Source organism: Rattus norvegicus, chromosome 3, assembly GCF_021556685.1.
Source record: "Rattus norvegicus strain SHRSP/BbbUtx chromosome 3, alternate assembly SHRSP_T2T, whole genome shotgun sequence".
Classification (NCBI taxonomy): domain Eukaryota; kingdom Metazoa; phylum Chordata; class Mammalia; order Rodentia; family Muridae; genus Rattus; species Rattus norvegicus.
In genome coordinates, this window is record NC_141536.1 from 32,482,054 (window position 1) to 32,506,192 (window position 24,139).

General features: G+C 36.5%; 2 protein-coding genes across 52 annotated transcripts in view; one reads left to right on the forward strand and one right to left on the reverse strand.

Annotated features, from left to right (window-relative positions):
- Positions 1 to 21,923, forward strand: part of Acvr2a (activin A receptor type 2A) — an 81,818-nt gene extending 59,895 nt beyond the window's left edge. Inside the window, exons 5-12 of one of the 2 annotated variants that reach the window (XM_087650282.1) lie at positions 4,624 to 4,647; positions 8,022 to 8,165; positions 9,838 to 9,981; positions 11,215 to 11,360; positions 12,811 to 12,925; positions 14,966 to 15,104; positions 17,213 to 17,343; positions 18,315 to 21,923. In XM_087650282.1, coding sequence (XP_087506408.1) covers positions 4,624 to 4,647; positions 8,022 to 8,165; positions 9,838 to 9,981; positions 11,215 to 11,360; positions 12,811 to 12,925; positions 14,966 to 15,104; positions 17,213 to 17,343; positions 18,315 to 18,509 — 1,038 coding nt within the window. In that variant the 3' untranslated portion in view covers positions 18,510 to 21,923. 2 annotated transcript variants of the gene reach the window in all.
- Orc4 (origin recognition complex, subunit 4) overlaps positions 20,036 to 24,139 on the reverse strand; it is a 43,259-nt gene continuing 39,155 nt past the window's right edge. For 48 of the 50 annotated variants that reach the window (XM_087650583.1, XM_087650548.1, XM_087650505.1 and 45 more), the window contains one exon: positions 23,601 to 24,013. In XM_087650583.1, the coding sequence (XP_087506709.1) occupies positions 23,825 to 24,013 (189 nt within the window). In that variant the 3' untranslated portion in view covers positions 23,601 to 23,824. 50 annotated transcript variants of the gene reach the window in all.

Below are 24,139 nucleotides of genomic sequence, written 5' to 3' on the forward strand. Positions count from 1 at the left end.
TGTCATAATTATTTCCAACCATGCTCAAAATAATGATATAATGCTGTTTTAAACTTGTACCTCTTTGTATATGTATATTTTTAATAATGGTGCAAGATTGCTATAGATGTTTTTCCTTTTGTGTCACACTGTGATATATATATATGTATATATATAATTTTTTTGATTCAGTAACTAAATTTGCACCTTGATTTAAAGTATACTTCTAAGCAAATTTTTAGAAATTATTAATAGACACACAGCTTGGAAAATTACCTTCACTAAGAAGGTAATTTTTTTTCTATTTACAAGTGCTTAAATATAGTTATTTAGAAATTGACTAAAATTTCTGTATCCAAAAGCAAAAGGGGATGAGAGGAAGACAAAAACCATGGAGCTTAGCCCAGTTATAGTAAAATCGTATACTATACTTAATTCATGAAAGTGAGTTTTCTGAGTGCTCTGGTGACAAACAGACTGCTGCAGGTGACCCATTCAGCTCTTATCGTCTGCAGTGCAGCTTTTCCTTCACCTGGAAATAGACTCCCAGGTGTAGACCAGAGGACACACTCACTCTTCTCCAGAGAGCAAGTATTAGCAGGAGGAGACCAGCCAACCTTTGCTTTTCTGTATCAGTCTCATTTCCTGGACCTTATCCTAGACCTCTTCCTTCATTCTCAGCTGTGCCAGTGCATTACAACCCTTCTCTATTCTTTTGAAGTGGTAGCAGTAGGAAAGCTCACTTGTTAATGAAGTAAATACTGTGGGCTGCCTCCTGGTTTTGGCGCTTGCCCTGCACTAAGCATGCTGTTCAGTACAGGTGCAGGGTGCTCTCTGCCTGCCTGCCTGCCTGCCTGCCTGCCTGCCTGCCTGCCTGCCTGCCTGCCTGCCTGCCTGCCTGCCTGCCTGCCTGCTCTCTTGGAGCTCACCGCTGGCAGCAAAGGGGAAAACAAGCTGCTTATTTAGCTCTGCTGCTTGGAAATGAAGGGAAAGATTCTGAAAGGAGGGGCACTGGAGGAAAGATCTGATTGACAGTCGGTACTGTCCAGAGGATTGCATTTGAGGTGTTGACCAGTGTTAAAGTGCTCATTGTCCTTTTTGTCACAGCTTCAGAACCAATCAAAAGGAATAATTTTAATAGAAACTGCTACTGCTGTACTCTGAAATATGTTGTCAAGTTCATTTTATTGATGAGAAAAGGCACTAATAGGTAAAGTGACCTGACTTATAATCCTGGCCCAAATGGTAATGTCTGCCCATTTCTCAGGAATAAATGTCCACTGATTGGACAGGTTATTTTAATAAGTAACTTGATGGGGTCCATAGAAAACTAAATTAAGGAAAATTCATTAGAGTTCACTGTTTCATAGTGAATATACCCTATATGGTATACAGTCTTGTGCCTATACAGTCTGGTAGTTAAATAATTTTCACATACCAGAATTTACTTCTGTGTACACACACTTAGTCATCTATTAATATATGCCTGTCTTTCTCTCCTTTAGACATATTTGTTCTGAAGTTACTGTCTTATTTCATTATGGATTTTATTTCTGTTCTTGTTTATTGATGGTCTAAAAAATGAAGACTTGTGACATTTCTAAGAATGTATGATAATTAAATGTCTAAGAGAAGACACGTTCAGAATTTGTCACTTTTCACATAGTATGCACATTTGATAGTCATAAGAAGACATTGTTATTGTGGTGTCAAAAATAAATATAATTGGAAACTACTTACTGCCTAGCTAGATACACTTAAGATATTTCTCAATGTCTCTCTTTTTCTCTCTCTGTCTCTGTCTCTGTCTCTCTGTGTGTGTGTGTGTGTTGGGTTAAATAAATAATAAACTTTGTAGTACTTGTTGTATGTGTATTTATGAGCGGTACATAAAAGTCTATGTTTAGAAGGATTTGAATTTTAGATTATGTAGCTAACCGCCTACCAAATAGCTCCACTCGGACGTCTCAGTTCTTCCCGTTCGCCGGTAATGATTGCTGTTTCCAAATCAAGTTTGCAATAAATGTAGCGCTTGTCCATGGGCGTGTGTAATCTAAATTCTAGGATGTGTACCAGTGATGTTTCCATTCCTATCAGTCCCTCTATAGATTTATTTATTTATTTATTTATTTATTTATTTATTTATTTATTTATTTATTTATTTCAGGGTGCTCTCAGGGAAAAACTAGCCAGTTTTTTTAAGTGAGGTTATTTTAACAGATACTCAACAAGGTAGTAACTTCTTTTTACTGCTTTTACATTTTAATTATACATTTGTTGGTGCAAATATCAATTAGTCCATCTTCTGTGAAGTTTATAAGAGCCTGAATAGTTAGTTCTTGACATGAACAATATAGTCAGTAAATTTTGTTTGAATGAGTGAATAAATGAATGGGTGAATGAAGTTTTCTGTTTTCTGATGTTTGGCAGTAATTTCATTCCTTCTTGATAAGCAGCAAGTCTCTTTCTAATCTGGAAACCTAATTACCTGGCATTAAGGTACTGATTTGATTTGTAGTTACTTACAGTTTCAGGACTGAGTACTCAAAGCCACCATTTCCATTTTGTGAATCCAGACTATTTTGTTTGGTGAACTTATATCTGTACAGTCAGTGATTTCATTTGCCTGTTTTGACTGTACTGTAACAGTTTCTACTTAGACAAAGAATGTCATGGTGCCTCTTGTTATTTTAGTTTTGTTTTTGTTTTGTTTTTTGCCTTGCCCGTTTTTTTATCACATTAAGGCTTGATTTTATCTTCATTCACTTTTGTGTTGGTTATTTTATAGCTTATTCTCTTCATTAGTTAGGAAGTTTCCTGAGTAGGCATAATACTTTCTAAGATTAACATTTACTTGCACTGACTTCGTTAGCTCTGAAAGTTCTTGTACTTAAACAAGATCCCAGTGATTCTTGTGCCTTCGCAGTCCCTGTGAAAGAGAGGTTATCTCATGCTATGGTAGGATTAAGCTGGGTTTTGATGGATAATGAATAGCCTTGGATGATTATCACAGGATAAAAGTCCAGCAAACAACTGGTATCGGAAAGTGAATTGTCATTTCTTTTGTTAGTGGCACTGTTCTCTGTAGAAATAGTGGCAACTGGGGAATGTGCTCATCTGTTTGGAGTTTTCAGGCTCCATAGCAGTGGCTAATATGTATTTTACTTAATTTAAAATTCAGGCAATTATCTCTTCTGTGGTGACTTGTTCTCTTTTCCTGCCTAACTAGCCACAGACTGAGAAACGTGCCTAGGTACTTATTTTCAAGGAACTACTATTTGGTTGTCACATACTTCCTAAGTTTAAAGTTGTCTTAACACTGGAATCATATTTTGGACTACTAACAAATGCTTAATTCAGACTGTGAACTATGTCATTTAAATCCTGTTCCGTTAGGCTCTATTCTGATTTATTCGTGTTGCTACAGCTGGACAGGGAGGGTTATAACAGGGCTAGTTTATCACCAGGTTTTGTTTAATTCTGGCCATCGTTCTTTGTGTTTTCTTCCTGGTTTGTCTTTCCTGAGCACATTCATAGCCACCATAGCATTCCGTGTTTCATCCTGTTAGTGCCTTCCAACAAGGTGAGTGAGGTAATTCACTCCCTGGAAATAGGAAATTTCACAGATTCTTATGAAAACTGTTAAAAAGACCAAACAAACAAACAAACAAACAAACAAAATCAAAGCAAACCAAAACAAACCAAAACAAAAAACCCCCAAAACCAAACAAACAAAACCAAAAATCTCAAAACAAAATGAAAACAGAAAACCCCCAAAACAGCATTCAAAAAAACCCCTCCAAATTAACACAACAGCACAACACAAAACAAACAAATCCTAGAGCTGGAGAGACATCACAACTCCAAAGGGCTTTATAAGCGTGAACATATAAGTATGATCCTTAGAACACACATGAAAGGAAGAGAAAAGAAAGCAAACCAAACAGGCAGGCAGGCAGGCAGGCCAGCTGGGTGTGATGCTGCATGTTTGTGATCCCAGCACTGAAAAAGCAGAGACAGTGTATTCCTGGGGCTTGCTGCCAGCCTAGCCTGGTGGGGAGTTCGAGGCCACTTGGAAATGGCACTTTTGGAATGACACCTGAGGTTATCCCCTAACCTCCATGCACAGATGCCTACACATGTATGCACACTCATGAAAGTTAGAATCCCTAGTCTGAGACAACTGGATTTCCTCAGGCTTGTTTCCTGGCAGTTGTTAAAGGCAATACTGCCCTCTGCTGTTCAGAAGCTAATTGCAGCTCCTATATTCCCCAGAATTGCCTGTTTACACTCATGCTTTATACTTTAAAATCTTTTCAAGAAATACGTAAAATTTAAAATTTATTCGCTGGCTTGAAGCCCATTGTATCAGGTAATTTGGAGTTATTTTTACATCAAAATTTATTTACTAGCACCCTAATAGGTATGTCTACGAATTTTTCCTTTATATTTTTAAAAATAACACTTTCCTCTGTTTATAAGGAATGTGTTTTTAATTCTTATCTTAAAAATATAGCCCATTAACTCACTGTCAACTCTTAAAAAGCTAAATCATTCTTTCACCTTTGTAACTGATGTGTCATTTTTCATTTCATTCTGAATATGAATCGTAATTTCTTTTGCCTGTGTTTTTTTCTTCACAAGCACGCCTTTCATATAATGATAGAGGTAAGATGCATTGATGTTTGTTTTATGGTTGTGAAAGCTTCTGTGGATGCACACAAGACATGTCCTTAGAGTTTTGTTACTGTTGCTTTACTTTGCATCCTTTATAGTTTATCTACATTTTTTGTTTTAAAAGTCTCCTCTTTTGTATCCAAATATTATTCATTTGACATAGTAAAATTTTGGTTTTGAAGGATTGTTAACAGCATTTATATTTATCTAAGGTAGGCTGTAGAAAGAGCTATTTCTTTTGATTGGAAGATAAAACCTAATGAAGGAATTAGCCCTAGGAACCCAGTATTTCTAATTTTAATATTTCATGTGTTTAAATGTCAAGCCTGTACTCATTTAAATAAGAGGTGACTTTCTGGTCTAGCTCATTATCTTTTAACCTAAAGTCTATTTTCCAGTGTCATCTCTAGTAAATGAATTAGCTGCATAAATAACACCTTTGACAAATCAGTTGCTGCCTTGAAGGTTGGGACTTTTTGTATTAGAATGTGAAGTTACCTTAGAGATTAGCAGAATTGATGACACATGGCTTTGCTGCCCCTTTAAAGAATGTCCCAGAATGGGTATACTCATGCCACTGTGTGGGTGCTTCAGACAGTCAGACTTTGCCAGTAAGTGCAATCTCAGCATACTCTCTGACGCCTTGAGAAGGAGTGCATAGTCAGAGCCACTTCTGATGTGCATCTTCTTAGTTTTCTGTACTGCATGATTGTTGAAAGGGCACTGGGAATGAGAGGGGAGATTTTCAGAAATTCTCTAGTCCTTAGAATTGCTGTCTTCCAAGTGTTTCTGTGCAGCACAGCAGGGCTATGCTTTATGGAGGCCATCAGTTGTGAACTCTAAGTTCCCATTTGGAGTTCATATGGTTAGTGATAGAAGCCTTCCTTCCTAGAAATAAATACTGAGGTGTTTTACTGATAACAATAAACTGAGAGTAATTTTTAATATTCTTATACAATAATTAAAACTTAGATTTTAGGGGTCCATTTGAAACTTCATCCTAGTAACTTCTTGTTAGGAAAGCAAAAAGGCATATCAATGGTTGACACTTTGTATTGTGTAGTTGTCTTTATTAAGCTGATTTTAAGTTCAGTCTTAAATATTCGTTAGTATTATAGGTAAGAGAACATCTCAAAAAGGTTTGACGTTGGTAAGCATGAACCTTTGTAGATCATTTTCTTCCTTTTTGAATATTGGCCAGTGTTTGTTTTTTTAATTTAAATTTTTATACTGTTAAGAAAATTTGACAGTTGTATGTTTTGTAGCAATTGATGGAAATTTTTTGAATAAAATCATACTATTAAATATTGATCCAAGATTTCTCTCTGAGACAAAAGTGTGTTAAGAAATGTACTAAGGAAAGCCCACACCTATAGGACCTTTGTAGTTTGTGTTTCCATCGAGTAAACATTTAATGTACTTTGAACTACTATTATATTAATCTGAAATATTGAAGACACAAACTCAATCCTGTTTCATGGACTAGATTCATGTCTGTAGTTGGCACCCTTGAACACGAATACATGTGTAAGTTATCTCTAGAGGCATTGGTCAGTGGCTGTGGTGCCCTCTTCTCTCTTTTCAGTGAATTTTGTAGTATTGATGCCTAAAACTGATTACTGTTTTTTCAATTCAGTTATTTCTTTATAAACTTGTTCGTTTATTCTTGGACCTTGCAGACTGGATCATTTTCTTTGCCTTTGGTAGATTAGTGTTCACCTTTTTCTCTCCGGTCCCCTCAGTCAGCTCCTTCCTGTCACTAGAATCATATTATAGGCAGAGACAGTTGTAGAATGGCCAAGGAGAGTATGCTTCCCACAGCAACTGTGCAGAGAGACAGAATCACTGTAAGCCTGATCGTCCTGTAGGGTTTGTAGACATCTTTGCTCCATCACTCTGCAAAATGCAAGCACTTTGACTTTATTAACCTTTCATATTTTTAATTTGAGAGGAACAGCAACTTAATAGACATTAAAAAACAAACATGACATCAGAATGAATCACAGGAAGTCTTTCTAATGCCTTACTTCCAAAAATAGGAGTTTTCAAGTCTTTAAGGGACTGCCTACACGTTGCATCCTTTTTCCATATAATAGTTTGAACCTTTTTTTGCCTGGGTAATTCTGATACTTGATAGACAATATATAGACTCACAGACAGACTAGTGGGTCAAGGATGCCTACAAGGAACACTGAAATAATGTTTTGGAGCATTTGGAGGATCTAAAAAGGGAGAGGAACCTTAGGGTGAGATGTGCTGATCTGGATAAAATGTCATTTGTAAGTATCTGAAATACCGCCAGGGGTCTTTTCTTGCCACAAAAATTATTTCCTTCTTACAAAATTTAAATAGCCCTTGAAACATTTCTGATGGTTTCCAGAAGCTTCTTACATTCTGTTGGTGTAGGATTTTTTCTTTACCTTTCTCCCTTTTATGTAGTTTACTGGCCCTATTTTAAAAATGTACCATAGTAGCACTCTTGTCCTTTATTCACCATTCCATCTTTCCAACTATGACTACCACTTTTCTAGAATTATTTTTACTTTTTAAATTTTTCTTTTCAATTGTCCTTAGAACATGACTTTTATTTCTGGTCAGTTTTGGGGAATAGTTAAATCAGTATCATGAAAAGTAAGAATGAACAAACAAAGTTTGTCTATAGGAACATTTCTCTTTTTTTGTTTGTTTTTTGTTTTTTGGGTTTTTTGTTTTGTTTTGTTTTATTTTTTGTTTTTGTTTTTGAGACAGGGTTTCTCTGTGTAGCTTCTCTGTCCTGGTAACTGCACTGTAGACCAAGGTGGCCTCGAATTGACAGAGATCTACCTGCCTCTGCCTCTGTCTCTTGAGTGCTGGGATTATATATTTGTTTGAAATGAATGGGCATTGTGAAATTAATACAGAAAAATGTTAATGTTAGACAGCCACTAGAGAAAGTATTAGATTTTGCGATTGTTTTTTTTTAGAAATGCTCATACTTTGCTGTTTTTGATACATTTAAAATCTTTATCCCTTGAGAGAATACAAACTGGATAAAGCCAGTTCAGGACACACTATTAAGAGTGTTCTGAAATTCATAGAACGTTTTGAGAACATTGGTCAGACTGGCTGCCTACTCTTCTTCACCTTCCTTTCCTAAGTAGTAGCAGCAAAGATGTTGCTAATCATTGCCTGCTTAGTGGTTCCCACTAATGCCCTAGATTTTAGTTCTTGCAGGCAGAAAATTAAGGTCCCGTTGATGTTGCCGTCCCTCATGTGTTCACGGTTTCTATTAGAGCATTCTTCAGTATAATCACCTTTTTCTCATTTCAGAATCAATGCCTTAGGTTCTACTTATTTATAGCATTATTATTATTATTTATCTCTAGGACCCTGGACCACCTCCACCTTCCCCATTACTAGGGTTGAAGCCATTGCAGCTATTGGAAGTGAAAGCAAGGGGAAGATTTGGTTGTGTCTGGAAAGCCCAGTTGCTCAATGAGTATGTGGCTGTCAAAATATTTCCGATACAGGTATGTTTATTGAAGTTCTCTAATCTATCGATCTACGTCTATATTTTTAAAGCTGTAATTGGTTAGGACATTATAGCTCATTAACAGCCTGAAAACACAAACTGTACATTCTAAAATGATTGCGTGGTAGTTGGGAAAGTAGTCTGTGCTGCTGTCACAGCTGAGAAATGGAATGATTTAATGTAGCACTGGGCTTTGTTGGCAGAATTGAAATCACAATAAATGTATATGTAGTCAATCTTTTGTTAATAAAGTCTAAAGTATTCCAGTCACAAAAATAAGCTCACTTTCTGGGTAGTTGTCTTACTGTCTCAACAAGAAAGAACAGTAGACTATGCTTTACTTTAGAATTGGTGTTTGCAGGTACATGGCCAGACTTTGATTTTTTTTTTCTTTGCACTTTGAGTATTTAGATGTAATTGTTTTCATTTTTTGTTGTTAATTCCTCAGAGGCAGTGATTCAGGTTCAAAGTATTAGTTTACTTGTTTTCCCCTTCAGGGCACCTGAACTGTCAGACAGCCTGACCCATCCGAGGCTCGCAGTGCTGCTGCTTTGCCTCATGGCTGGCAGATATGGGTTCTCATCTTCTTCCCCCGGCTCTGGCAATACACCTCTGTGCCTCAGTGCCCTTAGGACTGAAGTCTCAGCTACACCCCAGTCCCATCACTCCAAAGTTACTACAGAAACAGTTTCCTTAACACACCTGGGTTTTATCTCCTTACCTCAACTAAAGCTTGTCTTCATTTTGGCAGCAGTGTGGCTTTTTTACAGAGAAGTGTTCTGTTGTGCTAAGACTCATAATAAAATTCATATTTTGATGTGTAAGGAATCTTAATAAGAAAAATATACTGGATATTAACCATTTATCAAATGCCTTTATTGACAGAGTAATGATTTACATGTTGTATATTCATATATTATTTAGATATAAACATGAAATAAGCACTTTAGCGACCAATAGCACAAATATTCTTTTACTTCACCTGAAATGTGAATGCTTTTATAAAGGAAGAGGAATGGTCAAGACTTAATCTTGACTCCAGAGTTCCTTACCATACATTATTGTGTAACTCAACTCTCCTTGCCCTTTCATAGTCAAAAGAAACTAATCTTTTGTAAGGAAGTAAACAATAGACATAGATAACTTGAAGGAATGAGTAACTGATAATTAAAAAGAAAAAAACAAAAACAAAAACAAACCCGTAAGGTACTGTTAACTTTGGGGGCTGGGAAGGGCAGCCTGAAGAGAGACTGTATCTAAGGTTCTACCTAAATTTATCTTTCAGGGAGGTGATAGTGACTGGTAGGGTAAATAACTTCACACTGTATAGTGCCTGCAGGAACTTACTAGCAGAATGCGTTGCCATTTAACATACAGAAACGTAGTCATTTTTTGATGAATGCCTGTGTTTATAAACTGAACCACACAGAAAAGTCGATTTTGAGGGAATGGGAAAGAACAAGGATTTATTATGGATTATTGTTATTACCTGTCACAGGTTTCTTTTATTAAAAAAATAACAAAAGGCCACTGCACTTAGCTCATTCTGTTGTTGTACCACTTGCATTAGCTTGTTTCGTTGTGGTCATTTTTAGAACTTACTGTAGTAACCTCGGTGTGATTTATTTTCTTGTCCTCAGTGTTCTTACTGCTTTCATTTTTTACTCTAGGACAAACAGTCCTGGCAGAATGAATATGAAGTCTATAGTTTACCTGGGATGAAGCATGAAAACATACTACAGTTCATTGGTGCAGAGAAAAGAGGCACCAGTGTTGATGTGGACCTGTGGCTAATCACGGCTTTTCATGAAAAGGTATAATGGCTTAATCCCTAAGTTTAGTTAAGCTGGACTGATGCTAACTATATTTCAAGAGAACAGTATATTATCACAATTGATTAATATTTGATCCAAAATATACATCGCTTATGAATAAAAATATTAAAAGGTGACTTTAAGGAAAGAACAGCTTTTTACCTAACCCTCTAATCATAGAAAGACTTTATAGTCTTTGCTTTTCTGTGCTGCAGTTACTTCTCTTAGCGGGACTTTAGATTAGACAGTGCTTATGGTTTTCATGTATTACTTATGACAGTTAATTTTATGAGCCTCACTTTTTTTATCTTTAATTTTTGCCTTATAACTCTTTAATGATGAACCCACAGTCACTGACTTGGAGTTATTACCAAAACACATTTGATATTTCATCATTTTGCAGTTAAATTTTTTTAAAAAACAAGTCTTTAGTGTAGCACGGGCTGGTCTCAAACTCATTTTTGTGTCCTAGCAGCCTCCCAGGGGCTGTGATTGTGGGCTTGGCTTTTGTCATCATTGTTAAGTCTAACTGCTTATATATATAAGTATTTGACCATATGGATCATAATCTCTCTAGAGAAGGGGTGTGTGTGTGCCTGTGAGTGTGTGTCATAGCATTATGAGTTAGGTGCACGTGTGCAGACCCTGGTTTGTGTTTTCAGTGTCTTTTTCACTTGCTTTTCATGTATTTTTGTTTTCTTTTTTGTTTGTGTTGTTTTTCTTGCTTGAGGCACTGATGCTTCCAGGGATCTAGCTGTGTCTGTGTCCTCCTAGCACGGGGCTGATAGACTAATACAGATACAGGTCTGAGGCTCTGGGCTCAGGTCCTGATGTTGTGTGACAGGCACTTTACCAACTAAGTCATTGCCTCAGGACTAGTCTATAATTTAGTAGTTATTTATGTTTTCAGTGGAGTTCTATAATGTTAGTATGTTTCACCTTAGAGACTTGAGGGTTTTTTCTAAGATTTTGAACTAGTCTTTGTTTTTAACCTCCCCAGATTCAAGGAAATTAACTTATTTTGGTAATAAGCCTTTAAAAAAATCAGTCTTTTTTGGTTGAATGTTCATTATTATGAATTGAAAGGAAATTTGAACAGCTCTATAAAATTTGTTTTTTTTTTTATTTGAAAGGAATGTGTTGCTTTCATATCCTAAGAAAAGTTTCTGTGTCTGTAAAACGTTGATGAAGAAAGAGCTTATGGGTATTTTCCTCCCACCTCTCCTTCTTTAGGGCTCACTGTCAGACTTTCTTAAGGCTAATGTGGTCTCTTGGAATGAACTTTGTCATATTGCAGAAACCATGGCTAGAGGATTGGCATATTTACATGAGGATATACCTGGCTTAAAAGATGGCCACAAGCCTGCAATATCTCACAGGTAGAACAAGATTTGTATTGTCTTTCCATCAAACTCAAATGTTTACTATTTAAACTTTTTATTCTTGGAGTAAAATTTTTTTTGCCGTGGTTATCCAATCATCTTTGAAGAGGCAAAGATTTTTATGTTTTTAAAACTAGGTTTGAGATTGGGTAGGATGTATTTTGTTCTGTACATGTTAATGTACATGTTAATTTCATTAATAAAGTCTAATGATCCCATGCTTTAATTTGTCTAATTTCTGAAACTATGTTTGAGAATAAAAGTATATTTTCTCTATTTCAAATGAGAAACAATTTAAACTCAAAACTTTGATTTACTTTAAAGACAATTTTTAGTAGCTACACAGTGATAGAATTAAGGACAGATTAAGTATTTTGTCTTTTGGATGAATATACATTCATTCCTTGGGTTAAAGTAGAAGGGATCAATCAAGAGGAAACAGCGGGTCAGTACAGAAATAGTACACACCCAGTGAAGAAACTGTTACAGTCTTAAAAAGGAAACGTGTTTGTTTCTGGAAAATAAATTGAGTTTGCTATTCTTTAACTTCCTTGGAAGAATATGGGATTGCATTGTCTTCTTGTATTCAGTTTTAAAATAGCTGTTTTAAAAGTCTGTGTTAACATAGTGATTTAGGTGTATTGTCACCACATTCTAATTTTGCAAATCGTGACTTCTTTAGAAAGTCCTCTCCTTTCTTTATGAGTCCCCCAAATTTTTAGTTCTAGGGCCGTGAACAATGTTTGATACTGAAAGCAGTTGGTTTCTGGAGCACTTGACTCTCCTTCATGCTTTTGTAGGACTGAATGTGCCCTTCTAAGTGTTCTATTGATGGAGCATAGATGTCTGCTCCAGTTGTCTTTAAGTTGACCAGACAAGGCAGATGTGCAGAAAGAATAAATGTATTTCTGACTTACAGCTGATAAGACTTTTCAAAGTACCAGTTCTGCTTTATGGTAAAAGGCTTCTGTCTGTTCTGTATTTGCAAAAGTGCTTTCCTTGAAAATTGGCCGTGTGCAGTTCAAGGACCATTGGAGTGAGGGGCCATTCTAAAATGGAAGTCTTTTATCAAAGACTGTCAAATGTTAAAAATTTTCTTATTTTTCTGAAGCTTAGTTTCTATGGGAGTTTATAGGTCTGAAGTGTTCCCATTGCCTTAAAGACAGAGTAAATGTTATCACTATGTGAGAATAACATAGATGAAAATGTATTTCTGGAATGAGTGTAAGAGTGCGTTATGGAGAGGATTCCCTCTTGCTCCTTTTAGGACAGGGTTGTTCCTGCTTTCTTGTGCTTTAGGCCAAGACTTAGACTCTGTCTAAGCATCTTAACTTTTTGTTTGCTCTTCTTAGTTTTAAGTAACTTTATTTTTATAACATTTTACTTGCATTCAGTGGAAAAATTTAAAAGATAACTTGCTTAAGATACTTTATTTTTCTGTTTAAAGGGACATAAAAAGTAAAAATGTGCTGTTGAAAAACAATCTGACAGCTTGCATTGCTGACTTTGGGTTGGCCTTAAAGTTTGAGGCTGGCAAGTCTGCAGGTGACACCCATGGCCAGGTAAGAACAGCTAATAAAGTGGGAGCAAAATTAAGCACATAATACCTTTTTAGATCAGCACTAACTTGGTAGAAAGTTGTTGGGGTAGCCATTGAAGTATCAGCTAATAAAAAGTGATGCATTTTAGTTTGAGGAGGCAGCATTTTTAGTGTAACTCAGGTTTAAGCAAGCACCAGAACAGCATGCAGCTGTGATATTATTGTTTTTTAAAACAGTCGGTCACTGAAGAATCTAGTTCTAAATAATTTATCTTTAGGGAACTCTTTCATTGGTTAATTCATCCTCCTAACAGTGGAGATAATGGTCACTTCTTAAGGGCAGTTTATTAAGTTCTCACTTCTCTATATAACAGTTTTTTACTCTGGCTCTTTATTAACTCAATTACAATTTGATTAAAGAAAATCTTTCTAGAGTTAGAGCTCCTAAAAAGACCAGAGCAAGGTGTCTAACTCAGGTTATGGTTTGCACAGATAGATTTAGCATCCTTTAGGAAGACTGAAGGAGATACAATACCCATGTATTTTATCCTCAGAAAAGAACATGAGGCTAGAAGAGGCGCTACACTTGTATCGAGTCACCTTTTCACAGCACAGGTTAGAGCAGGAGAGATGACTAAGCATTAAGAGTGCTTACTTCCTTTGCAAGAACCAAGTTCATTTCCAGGCTCAGGCTGCTTAGTGTCTGTAAGACCAGTTCCAGGTGACCTGCCATCCTTTTATGGGCTCTTGGGCACCCACATTCACTTATGTACATATACCTTCCTGCCTGTGCAGTTAAAATAAATATTCCCTTAAAAATAGCTTGAAGTGTGTCATTTCCTAGAAGGCCAAATGGATCTTTAAGGCTTTGGCATATTAGTTCTGCCTTTCAAATTATTCAAGTTATTTGATTATTTCTGAGTTTTCTCTCTCATTACATATCCCCCATAGCTGTATGCAGTCTTGGTACACTGATTTCTGGCAATGTTAATTAACAGTTTCAGATTTGTTTCAATGTAATGTCAGCAGTTGTAGAGTATTAGAGGAGCCAACATGTTTGGGGGAGAATACTACTAAGAATAGCCTAGAGATGAAGGTTTGTGATTATTCTGTGATTAACAACCATAGGACAATATGTATGGAACAGCTTCATCTTTTGGTATATAGCAAAACTAGTAACTTTTTTTTTTTAAAGAAAAACTCACTTATCATTTTTTAATGTCCTTATATTTGGATTACAAGATTAGGCAAAATAAGAAATTGCCTACATGAATAAAGACTTTCTCTCACCTGTGATTAATAAAAGAGGATATTTAGACTAAAATTACATAAGCTGTAATCTCATAGTAAGCGAAGTGAAAAAGTAGGCTTCAGAGAGACATTCAGAACAGGAAAAGCCAGAAAGCTACTTAATGTTCTCATAAAATGACTAAGAATTGAACTAATATCACTATTTTACTAGTCTGTCCTATTACTATGTGAGTACTGAACTGCTAAGGTATTGGTCATGAGATCACTTGCCATTACCCAACAACCCTGATGCCAGAGTTGCTTCCCAGATCTAATTAGGCCCATGCTTTACTCTACTTAGACAATTCATTAAATGCACTCATAGTAAAATGTGGTCAAGACTGACTAGCCCCAGCTGCTCTACCTTAGTGGCAACACAAAGTGCTACAACACAACAAGTTGTTGGGGACAAATGTAAATAAAGCACTAAGACAGAAGGATTGATGCATGAGATTTTTTTTAAAGTATTAAAAATATATCTCAAACAATGTACGAAATGTTCTGTTTTCTCCATTCCATCCTTCTCCCAGCAAACTATTACTTGGTTCTTTGTGATTAGATTCAGAAAGGAAGGGAAAGCCCTATAAGCCTGTCTGGTGAGAGTATACAGAAGTCATCTTATTATGTATCCCATGGTGTGGTGTTATAATCATAATTTACTTTTCCCTAGATAAATAGACCATATTTGGTTTTCTTTCTACAAAACCATAAACAAAACATTAGTTCATAAAGTCGATGAGTGAGTACTGTTTGATTTCAAAATCTTTTTCAGGTTGGTACCCGGAGGTATATGGCTCCAGAGGTGTTAGAGGGTGCTATAAACTTCCAAAGGGACGCATTTCTGAGGATAGATATGTACGCCATGGGATTAGTCCTGTGGGAACTGGCTTCTCGTTGTACTGCTGCAGATGGTAAGGGAAAAAACTCTTTTTTTGAAAAGTATATATGCCACATTTATGAAAAGTGGTTATACAAAAAGGCAAATAACTATATTTTCTTTTATGAACTCCACAAGGTGGCAGAAGGTGAGACAGCAGGGTGAACTTGGAGGGGCTGGGTATGGAAGGACCTGGCATGGACACTTTGGGGATAGAAGTAGGTTAGCTAGGACATATGACGAGAAAATGCATTGCTTAAGAACTTCAGTGTAAGTCCTTCTTATCAAACTATGACATAGTGTGGTGGGGACATAGGCCCTGTTGTTAAGTAAATAGTTAAGGTGATAATATACCTTCTGGAGAATGAACTCTAGAATGAGGTTAAGTGTGAACCATTTGTCCTGGACCTGCTATATGAGGCATTCAGGTAACTATAATGAGGTGCTCTCCCAGCTGAGAAATGTAGGGTGTAGTATAGGGATTAAGAAGAGTCACTTTGTGGGGAAAGGAGTTACAGGGGATTCGTTGAGCAAGAGATAAGGTTAGATGCTAATTTTTCTTAAATGCCTTGTATGTGCTGTAAAATACTTAAGAGCAGGCTATGTCACAAGGCAGAAATCAGGGCCAAAGGGAAAGTGAACCATATATTGATAAGGTGAGTGCATTTAAGTTTGTGTCTAGTTGTTAGTTAAAGTTGAGCAATTCAAACCTTACCTATTCCTAGGAATCTTGTTAAAATAAGCCTGTGGAGGCTGGGGAAATAGGTTGGTTGTTAGGAACATTGGTTGCTCTTCCTTCATCGGCACCAGTCATGGCTGTGGTGCAGATATGCAGGCCAAACAGTCATACACCTTTAAAGAACATCAGCATCTGAGCTGAGTGGTCTGTATTTTACAAGCTACCATCGATTGATGTCATTGATCTATGAACCTAACAAAGATTGAAATTCTAGCATGTTAGTACTAATACAGTGGGCATACTAAATAGTTCTTCCGCTATCCAAAGGTTCACAGGGCTAGTGAAATGGCTCAATGGACAATTCCCATGATCTAACTTTAGTCCTGGGTCTCATATAGTGGAAACTTCCTTGCAAGTTGTCCTCCAATCTCTATATTGAATATTGTGGCACACACGTACAGGTACACACACAGTAAGTGTAGCAATCATAACAGATGGTTCCTGAAACACTGGTCCAGGGCAGAGTTAGTGCCTCCTTTAGTTTATGATTCTGTTTGAAGTGTTAGTGTATCTTTATACTTTTCACAAAGCTTATCTGTGCACGTCTATTTCTCTCTGGTCAATGCACAGTAGTGACGTGTTTGAGTCACGGGGAGAAAAGCACAGACTTCAGATAAGATTTAGATTTCAACTCTACTTTGTAATAGATACCTCTGCAAAATCTCATAACTTTCTGAGCTATCTTATTTGCAAAATAGAGCCAATTCCAACCTTATTGGGAAATAAAATAATGCACATTCATGTCAGATATCTAAGAAAAAACAAGTTATGTCCCTGAAAAAAATTTTGTTATGTGTAACGTTTTGACTTGATGGAAATTCTGGTTTAAGCACCTTAGTTTCTTGAATATAAAAATAAATATTATTTATAAGTATCATAAATATGCTTGTGAGAGATCAGAAAACCGTAAAGTGCATCAGTTACACAAGTGGTCATGTAGGGTGTTTGAGCATGCCACAGATAGGTAGGGCACTAAGTTTTCAGAGGTGTTAACATTCTCACAATGTTAATATTCTGATATGAATTCTTGAAATGAAGAGGGATTCCCAGCTTTGATTTCTAAAGACAAACAGCTTTTTGTCATGTATAGACATGGGCATTTAGCATTTGTCTCCTAAAACAGCCTGCTAAGACTGAATATGAAGATCAAGAGTTCAAAGCCAGCCAAACTATTTAGTCTGACCCTGTCTTCAACAAGCAGCCATCAGAAGTCATAAAAACAGACCTTTTAGTTTCTATTAGCTAGATTCTGGTCCCACTTTGATCCAAGTAAACTAGGAGTCCATTTCTCTCCTTTTCACTTTCTAATATAGAATAGGAAAAAGCAGGATATAGAATGTATTTTAAAGAGCTTGTACTAGTCAGGAGGCATTGCAGTGGATTTCTCTTTTTTTACGTTTCAGGACCTGTAGATGAGTACATGTTGCCATTTGAGGAGGAAATTGGCCAGCATCCATCTCTTGAAGATATGCAGGAAGTTGTTGTGCATAAAAAAAAGAGGCCCGTTTTAAGAGATTATTGGCAGAAACACGCAGTAAGTTTATACACTTATTTTCCATTTGAGATCTCAAGAAAGTACTTTTAGAATGATCTATCAATTCTCCGACCATTTCTCTTCTGGGAAGGTGATCTTCACACAGGGTACCTAAGCTTAGTGGCAGAAGGCTTTGTCTGAAGTCACAAAGCCTAATGCAGAGCAGGCTCCTACTTCAGTAGTCTGATTAAGTTCACAAGTCTCCTGTTTTGAAAGCTCCACGAGGAAACAAATGCCTGGCTCTGAACCCATGGAAAGCTGGATAGTCTTACTGACCATTACCTGCTAATAAATGTTATTTTAACACCTTCTAAGCACCAAATTTTCTCTATTCCATGAAGTTTTAAGTCATTTCTTTCAAGACTTTACAGTTAGAATGGGCAGAACAGCATAGACTTAATTGCGCTGCCAATTTGGCGTTAATATCACTAGAAGCCCAAATAGGAATAAGTAACTACACCCTGAAGCCAAAGATCCGATTCAAGACTGACCTTTTGATCTTAACCGAAAGGGAGAAAAGCTAGTATCAACTTAAGAAAATGATTTTAAAAAACAAAAACAAAACTCTTGTAACCCATGTTAGACTTAGCCGTGCGTCTACTTGAAAAGCTCATACATTGGAATGATCAGATTTATGCAAATGGAATTTTAGAACTTAACCTAAGCCTGCTGTAAGTCCTAATGCTCAGACAGTGACTTATTTTGATGGTATGTAAAATGACATTGAGTAAAAGTGAATGTTTGTCCCGCTATTGCATCACTCACATGCTTTGAGGCAGAAAGATCAGGACGTTGAGACCAACCCTGGCTTGCAAAATGTATCCCTTAAAAAGACCCAGAGTGGGTGCTGGTCAGACTTGGCTTATCTTGAAACCATTATCCCTGGAAATAGCTATTTCATTATGACACTGTTAGCCTGTTCCCTGTCAGGAAACAATGGCTGTTAAGTTTGACTGTTCTTCTCCTCTTAGGGAATGGCAATGCTCTGTGAAACGATAGAAGAATGCTGGGATCATGATGCAGAAGCCAGGTTATCAGCTGGATGTGTAGGTGAAAGAATTACTCAGATGCAAAGACTAACAAATATAATTACTACAGAGGACATTGTAACAGTGGTCACAATGGTGACAAATGTTGACTTTCCTCCCAAAGAATCTAGTCTATGATGGTTGCACCATCTGTCCACACTGAGAATCGGGACTCTGAACTGGAGCTGCTAAGCTAAGGAAACTGCTTAGTTTATTTTCTGTGTGAAATGAGTAGGGTGCCTCCGGGACACGTATGCAAGCAGCCCCTTGTGGAAAGCATGGATTGGGAGACTTCCTGCAGCGTCTGCAACACGGATATGAAGGGGGTCTAAGGGGAAACTGCGAACTGTAAAGAACTTCTGAAAACTTACACGAAGAATGTGGCCCTCTCCAAATCAAGGATCTTTTGGACCTGGCTAATCAAGTATTTGAAAACTGACATCAGATTTCTTAATGTCTGTCAGAAGACACTAATTCCTTAAATGAACTACTGCTATTTTTTTTAAATCAAAAACTTTTCATTTCAGATTTTAAAAAGGGTAACTTTTTATTGCATTTGCTGTTGTTTCTATAAATGACTATTGTAATGCCAACATGACACAGCTTGTGAATGTGTAGTGTGCTGCTGTTCTGTGTACATAGTCATCAAAGTGGGGTACAGTAAAGAGGCTTCCAAGCATTACTTTAACCTCCCTCAACAAGGTATACCTCAGTTCCACGGTTGCTAAATTATAAAATTGAAAACACTAACAGAATTTGAATAAATCAGTCCATGTTTTATAACAAGGTATTACAAACTCACTGTGTTATTTAAGAAAAAATGGTAAGCTATGCTTAGTGCCAATAGTAAGTGGCTATTTGTAAAGCAGTGTTTTAGCTTTTCTTCTACTGGCTTGTAATTTAGGGAAAACAAATGGCTGTTTTTGAAATGGGAAAAAAAATGGTATTCCCCTCCCCCCCCTTAATCCAGGTCCCAAAATATTGCATACTTAAGTAGTACTTTTTCTTTACAGTGTGCTGTGTTTGGGAAATATTTGAAAACAAAGCATGATTTAAAATTTTTTAAGTGAGCTGTGTGACACTGGAAAGCTCTTCATTTCGCCTCTATTTTTTCCTATTTATATATGTGAAACGGTGGTGTATTTCTTCTTTCACCAAACAGTGTGTGGGATATTCTTATCACTGTTCTGTGATCACCTCAGGAAGTGACATTACTCAGAATTCTTCACTCTGCTTCTAGACTTGTAACTTTATCATTGTACTGCGTGGTGCCATCTTGTCAGAGTAATATTTGATGTCTGTGATATGGAGAGAGTTATCTTAGGATATAGTAACCATTTAGCACAGATTTCAGATATTATTGCTTTAAAACAAATCAGGGATAACAAGTTGAACTTATAACTTACATTATGCAATGATATTAAGAGGTAACCAGTGCTGGTCTAAGGAACACAGCCCAGTCTCCTCCCCAAATTACTTTTACAGCTAACTCTAGATAGTTCATGCCTTATCCTTGCGAAGAAAGTGGAATTGATGGCAAGTAGGTACCAGAGTGCTTTTCAAAATATTACATTAAAATATAATGGGATCTTTCCTCAAGCTTACACAGGCCCAAGTAAAAGATTAATTCCCTGAATTTTTCAATTACCAACAAATAGCCAGTATTATGTTATATACATTTTTATTGAGTCACTTTAACATCCATACATTAATTTTATAAACTTGTTATGTTACTATCAGGAGCTCACTGTGAATGCATTATCTTCAGATGGTTAAGACATCAGACACTACCTTTTACATATAATGTGCACTAATCTCTGGGAAGAATAATCATAAACAATACATAGGTCAACAGACTTTAAGTGGGGAGGATAATAGCATTCTTGTCTGTATGCCACATACCATAGAGAATTGTACGTTGTCTATGTACCCAAGGTGTCACTGTATTCCTAAGATTGCCAAGTTCAGTGTTCACTGTTTTTGACATATTCCTACATATTTGGCCCCTCAAATTTTTGATTCAGGTTTGCTTCCACTTGTAATCAAGGAAAACCATAAGAAAATATGCATACAAGGAAACTTTTCATCCATAAGCAAACTGCTACTGGTTGTAAACATTCAACTCCCTTTAAGAGCTGATACATGAGGGATATTATGACTGTTCGGCTTAGGAAAGCACTACAGATAAATTTTACCAAGACTGGTTCATGATATAAAATGCTTTGTCTTCACGCTAGGGAATTTATGTTTTAGAAATCTTGGGTATTGTATGTAAATCTAGCTTATCAATTTTAAAACTTGTATTCTCTTAAGAACTACATTAACAAGAAAGCCTTTTTTATAAGCAGTAACGTTAAGAATGTTCCAGTGACTACCTGTCCTTATGCCTAGTCTTGTGACTTTCTTTTGCAGGGCATTTTCGTGTTTGGTTTACAGTAAGTGCAGAGTGGGCAGATAGAAAGTTTGAGTTAGGGACAATGAAAAAGAAAGATCAAAGAGTGAAAACGATTCATTTCTAGGGAGATGGCAAACTTGGACCCCTGTATACCTTCATGTGTATGGTGCTCATGATGTCTTGTACTTTGCCTTTCTGACACCCACCAGAACTGCTGCTCTTACTCTACCTTGCCCAGATCTCCCGTGTGAGAATGCTTTATGATCAACTGCCACAGGACTGACGGAGTAACCAGTGTTTGAATTTATTTGAAGTCTATCTATGCCCTGCACAGATCTTGTATGTGTTTTAGATGCTAGGAGTTTTAGCATGTGATTTGTGACTCTTGTTTGGATGTTTTATTACAGGTACCTTGTGAATTCCAGAACAGAGACTGTGCCTCACAATTATTGGTCCCATGAACTTGCACTATCTTTCATGGTGATATTCTAAAAATACAACCAGGAAAAACAAAAACAAATACGTTTGGACTTAAAAACAGAATCATGTATCACAAAATTATGAAAACATCGCTTCTGGCCCTTTTTCTTATCCTTAATAATTAAGTCACATTTAAGTAAAATTCAAATGGTTGGGAAAAATACCCTCACCAGATAGATGGTAGTTTAGTGGAATAGACTGATTACTGTTTTTTAAAAAAATGCTTCATCAGATATTTTCCAGTTTCTCTTTTTTACTTTTTTGAAAAATTACTTTTTAGGAAGATTTGGTATAATGTGCATAAAATTATTTACAATTTATGGACAAAGATACAAGTAGCATCTTGATTAAACATCATTTACCTCAGATATTCAACCAGCAGTACGTTTTTTATGCAGTCTCAACCCGTATCTCCCTATTTGTTACCTCTCAAAATATTGGGAAACAATTATTTTAGCTTTACTCTGTATTTCTTGTCAGTGTTTTGGGCACAGGTTGTTGTACTACTGTCATATTGTACTTGCTATTTTTTTTTCTGCAAGTATTTAACAGAAAGCTAAAAATGAAAAAAATCCCCATAAAATCCCACCTTGAATAAGTGATTGTTAAATATTGTACAAATAAAATGTATGCTATCCCCATTCCATCCCCATGTTAAATAAAAAATGAATATGGTATTATTTGCACATGCAGTTTTTCTTTAGCTGTGTATTTATGTTCTTACAGAGGGTAAAAAAAATCAGGGAAGTTTGTGAATTAGGGAATTTTCCTCCCACTGTAGTCTGATCAGACTGTTTCACTGGTACAGAAACGCGGTTTCCCATTGTGCAGTCTGCGATGTCTAACTCTCTGGGTCAGTGGATACTATGTCCTTACATTACAAGACATTACCATATGGAAGTCTGAACAAGAGAGTCTAACTTTTCCGACATGTGTCTGCATAAAATCAGATGCCTTTTAAACAAGACCCAAGTTTCAGTAGGCCACACGGTAGAAGGGAAACATGCAAAGTCTTTTCTGTCTGTTTTAACGTCTCTTGGCCAGGGGGCGTCTTGAGCAGAGACTCTAAATTCTCTTCACTGCAGAGAAAGTCCAGTCAGACTTTCTGTTCACAATCATTCCTCCCCCTCCGCTCTTGTTGGGATAACTCAAGACTAGTTTGGAACCTCCTAAAAGTATTTACCTTTCTTGCTTCTACTCTTAAGTTGTGAAATTGTCTGTTATAGACGGACACTTCCACCTTGAACATTCTTAGGTTTTTTAAGAGTCTAATTTTTCTCATTTTAGAATTCTCTAATAATGAAGTTTGAACAACTTATAAGGTGAAAGTAGTTTAAAAATTGGGCATCTACGTCTATACTTCTATGACCTTGATAGTTACTATGGCTTCATTTTTATCATGATTAAAAAAAGCATAGAAAGCTAAACATGTTTTATTGTAAGAAAGGAAAAGGCTGTGTATGAAGAAAGTAGGTTTTAACTATGAGGTACTACATTAATGCAGAGGAAATTTATATTTAAGATTTCTTAAAAGTCAAATTATTTCTTACAGTATCCTATAAAAATAGTAAAACGTTGTTGCTAAGCTTTAGTTTTTAACAACATTGGCTTTAATGTCAGTCAACCGAAGCTGCATTCAAGGTCACACCTGTCATTCCCATACTGTGATCCTGGACTCAGACACTGGTGAGAGTTTCCTAATCTATAAATAAAATAGCATTTAATTCTGCAGAAACTTTACAAGTTGCAAGTAGAAGGGATCTCTATTTTATAAAATCTTACTGTAACTAAATATTCAATCAAATATTCTTCAACAAAGTAACTCACTGAGATTATATTCTATTTCAACCTGTTAGTTCTATGTCTATGTATTTAGGAAGTGAACTCTGACCAACATTCCTTGTTCTCAGAGAATTCAAAGCCAACAGCTCACACTGTGGAATGAATACTTATTTGTGGAAGTAGTTACCAGGAATCCTTTAAGATACCTGTTAGATGGCAATTTTGATCCCTTTTGAACTAAAGTATACCCAGAATGTATATTAAACAAAAACTCCTCCAGTTGTGGTGAAATGTGCACAGAAGAAAATGCTGAATTGTTTGGACTCTTTCCACACGAGCTCTTCAGCCATGGGGATCTGTACAGGATCCAAAATGGCAGGATCCTATAGAAACCAACTCAGAAAACCAAACCAACCCCACTCTCCACAGGCTCCTAATCTAGCCGGAATATTCCTCATGTCATTCCTGTTCCTATTTCTCTCCTCACTGCTTAGCATTAAGATCTGTAAATGCTGAGTTGAAATGAACCTTTCCAATGGACCACATACATTTCACAAGAGTATCAAGTCATCTTATGGATCACCCGTAAAATAAGCACATTTTATTATTTTGAATTGTTACTTGTATGGTGTAATTTAAATTAATGAAACTGTCCATGCACAGTCAATATTCAAAACATAGTCAAGATACTAAGTGCAGGTTTCCCATAAACAATATTTATAAACAAAGTAATGTAGTAGCGTATCTTATTAAAGAACACTAGTTTTAGGTCTTCACAGAAATGTACTTAAAATCTTCACAGCCAGCTGAGCGAGGATGTTGCCCACTGCCTGACATCTGTAGGGCAGTTGGAGTATTTCTGTAGGGCATTCATAATCTGAGTATTATCCAAAAGTAGTTTGACTAGCTGGTATTCTCTCTGAGAATTGACTGAGGTTCTTTCCATGGGTTTTATTAATTCCAATTGTTGTAAGTGCTCAAATGCCTGCAAGAAAAAAGACAAAGCTTAGAATGAAGAGGACACTTGTTAAATCCAGAGGATAGTTGCTGGTTTTGGTAAGGTGGGAAACAGTGGCAGGTGAAAAAGAAGGAAGAGAAATCAGCAGATTCG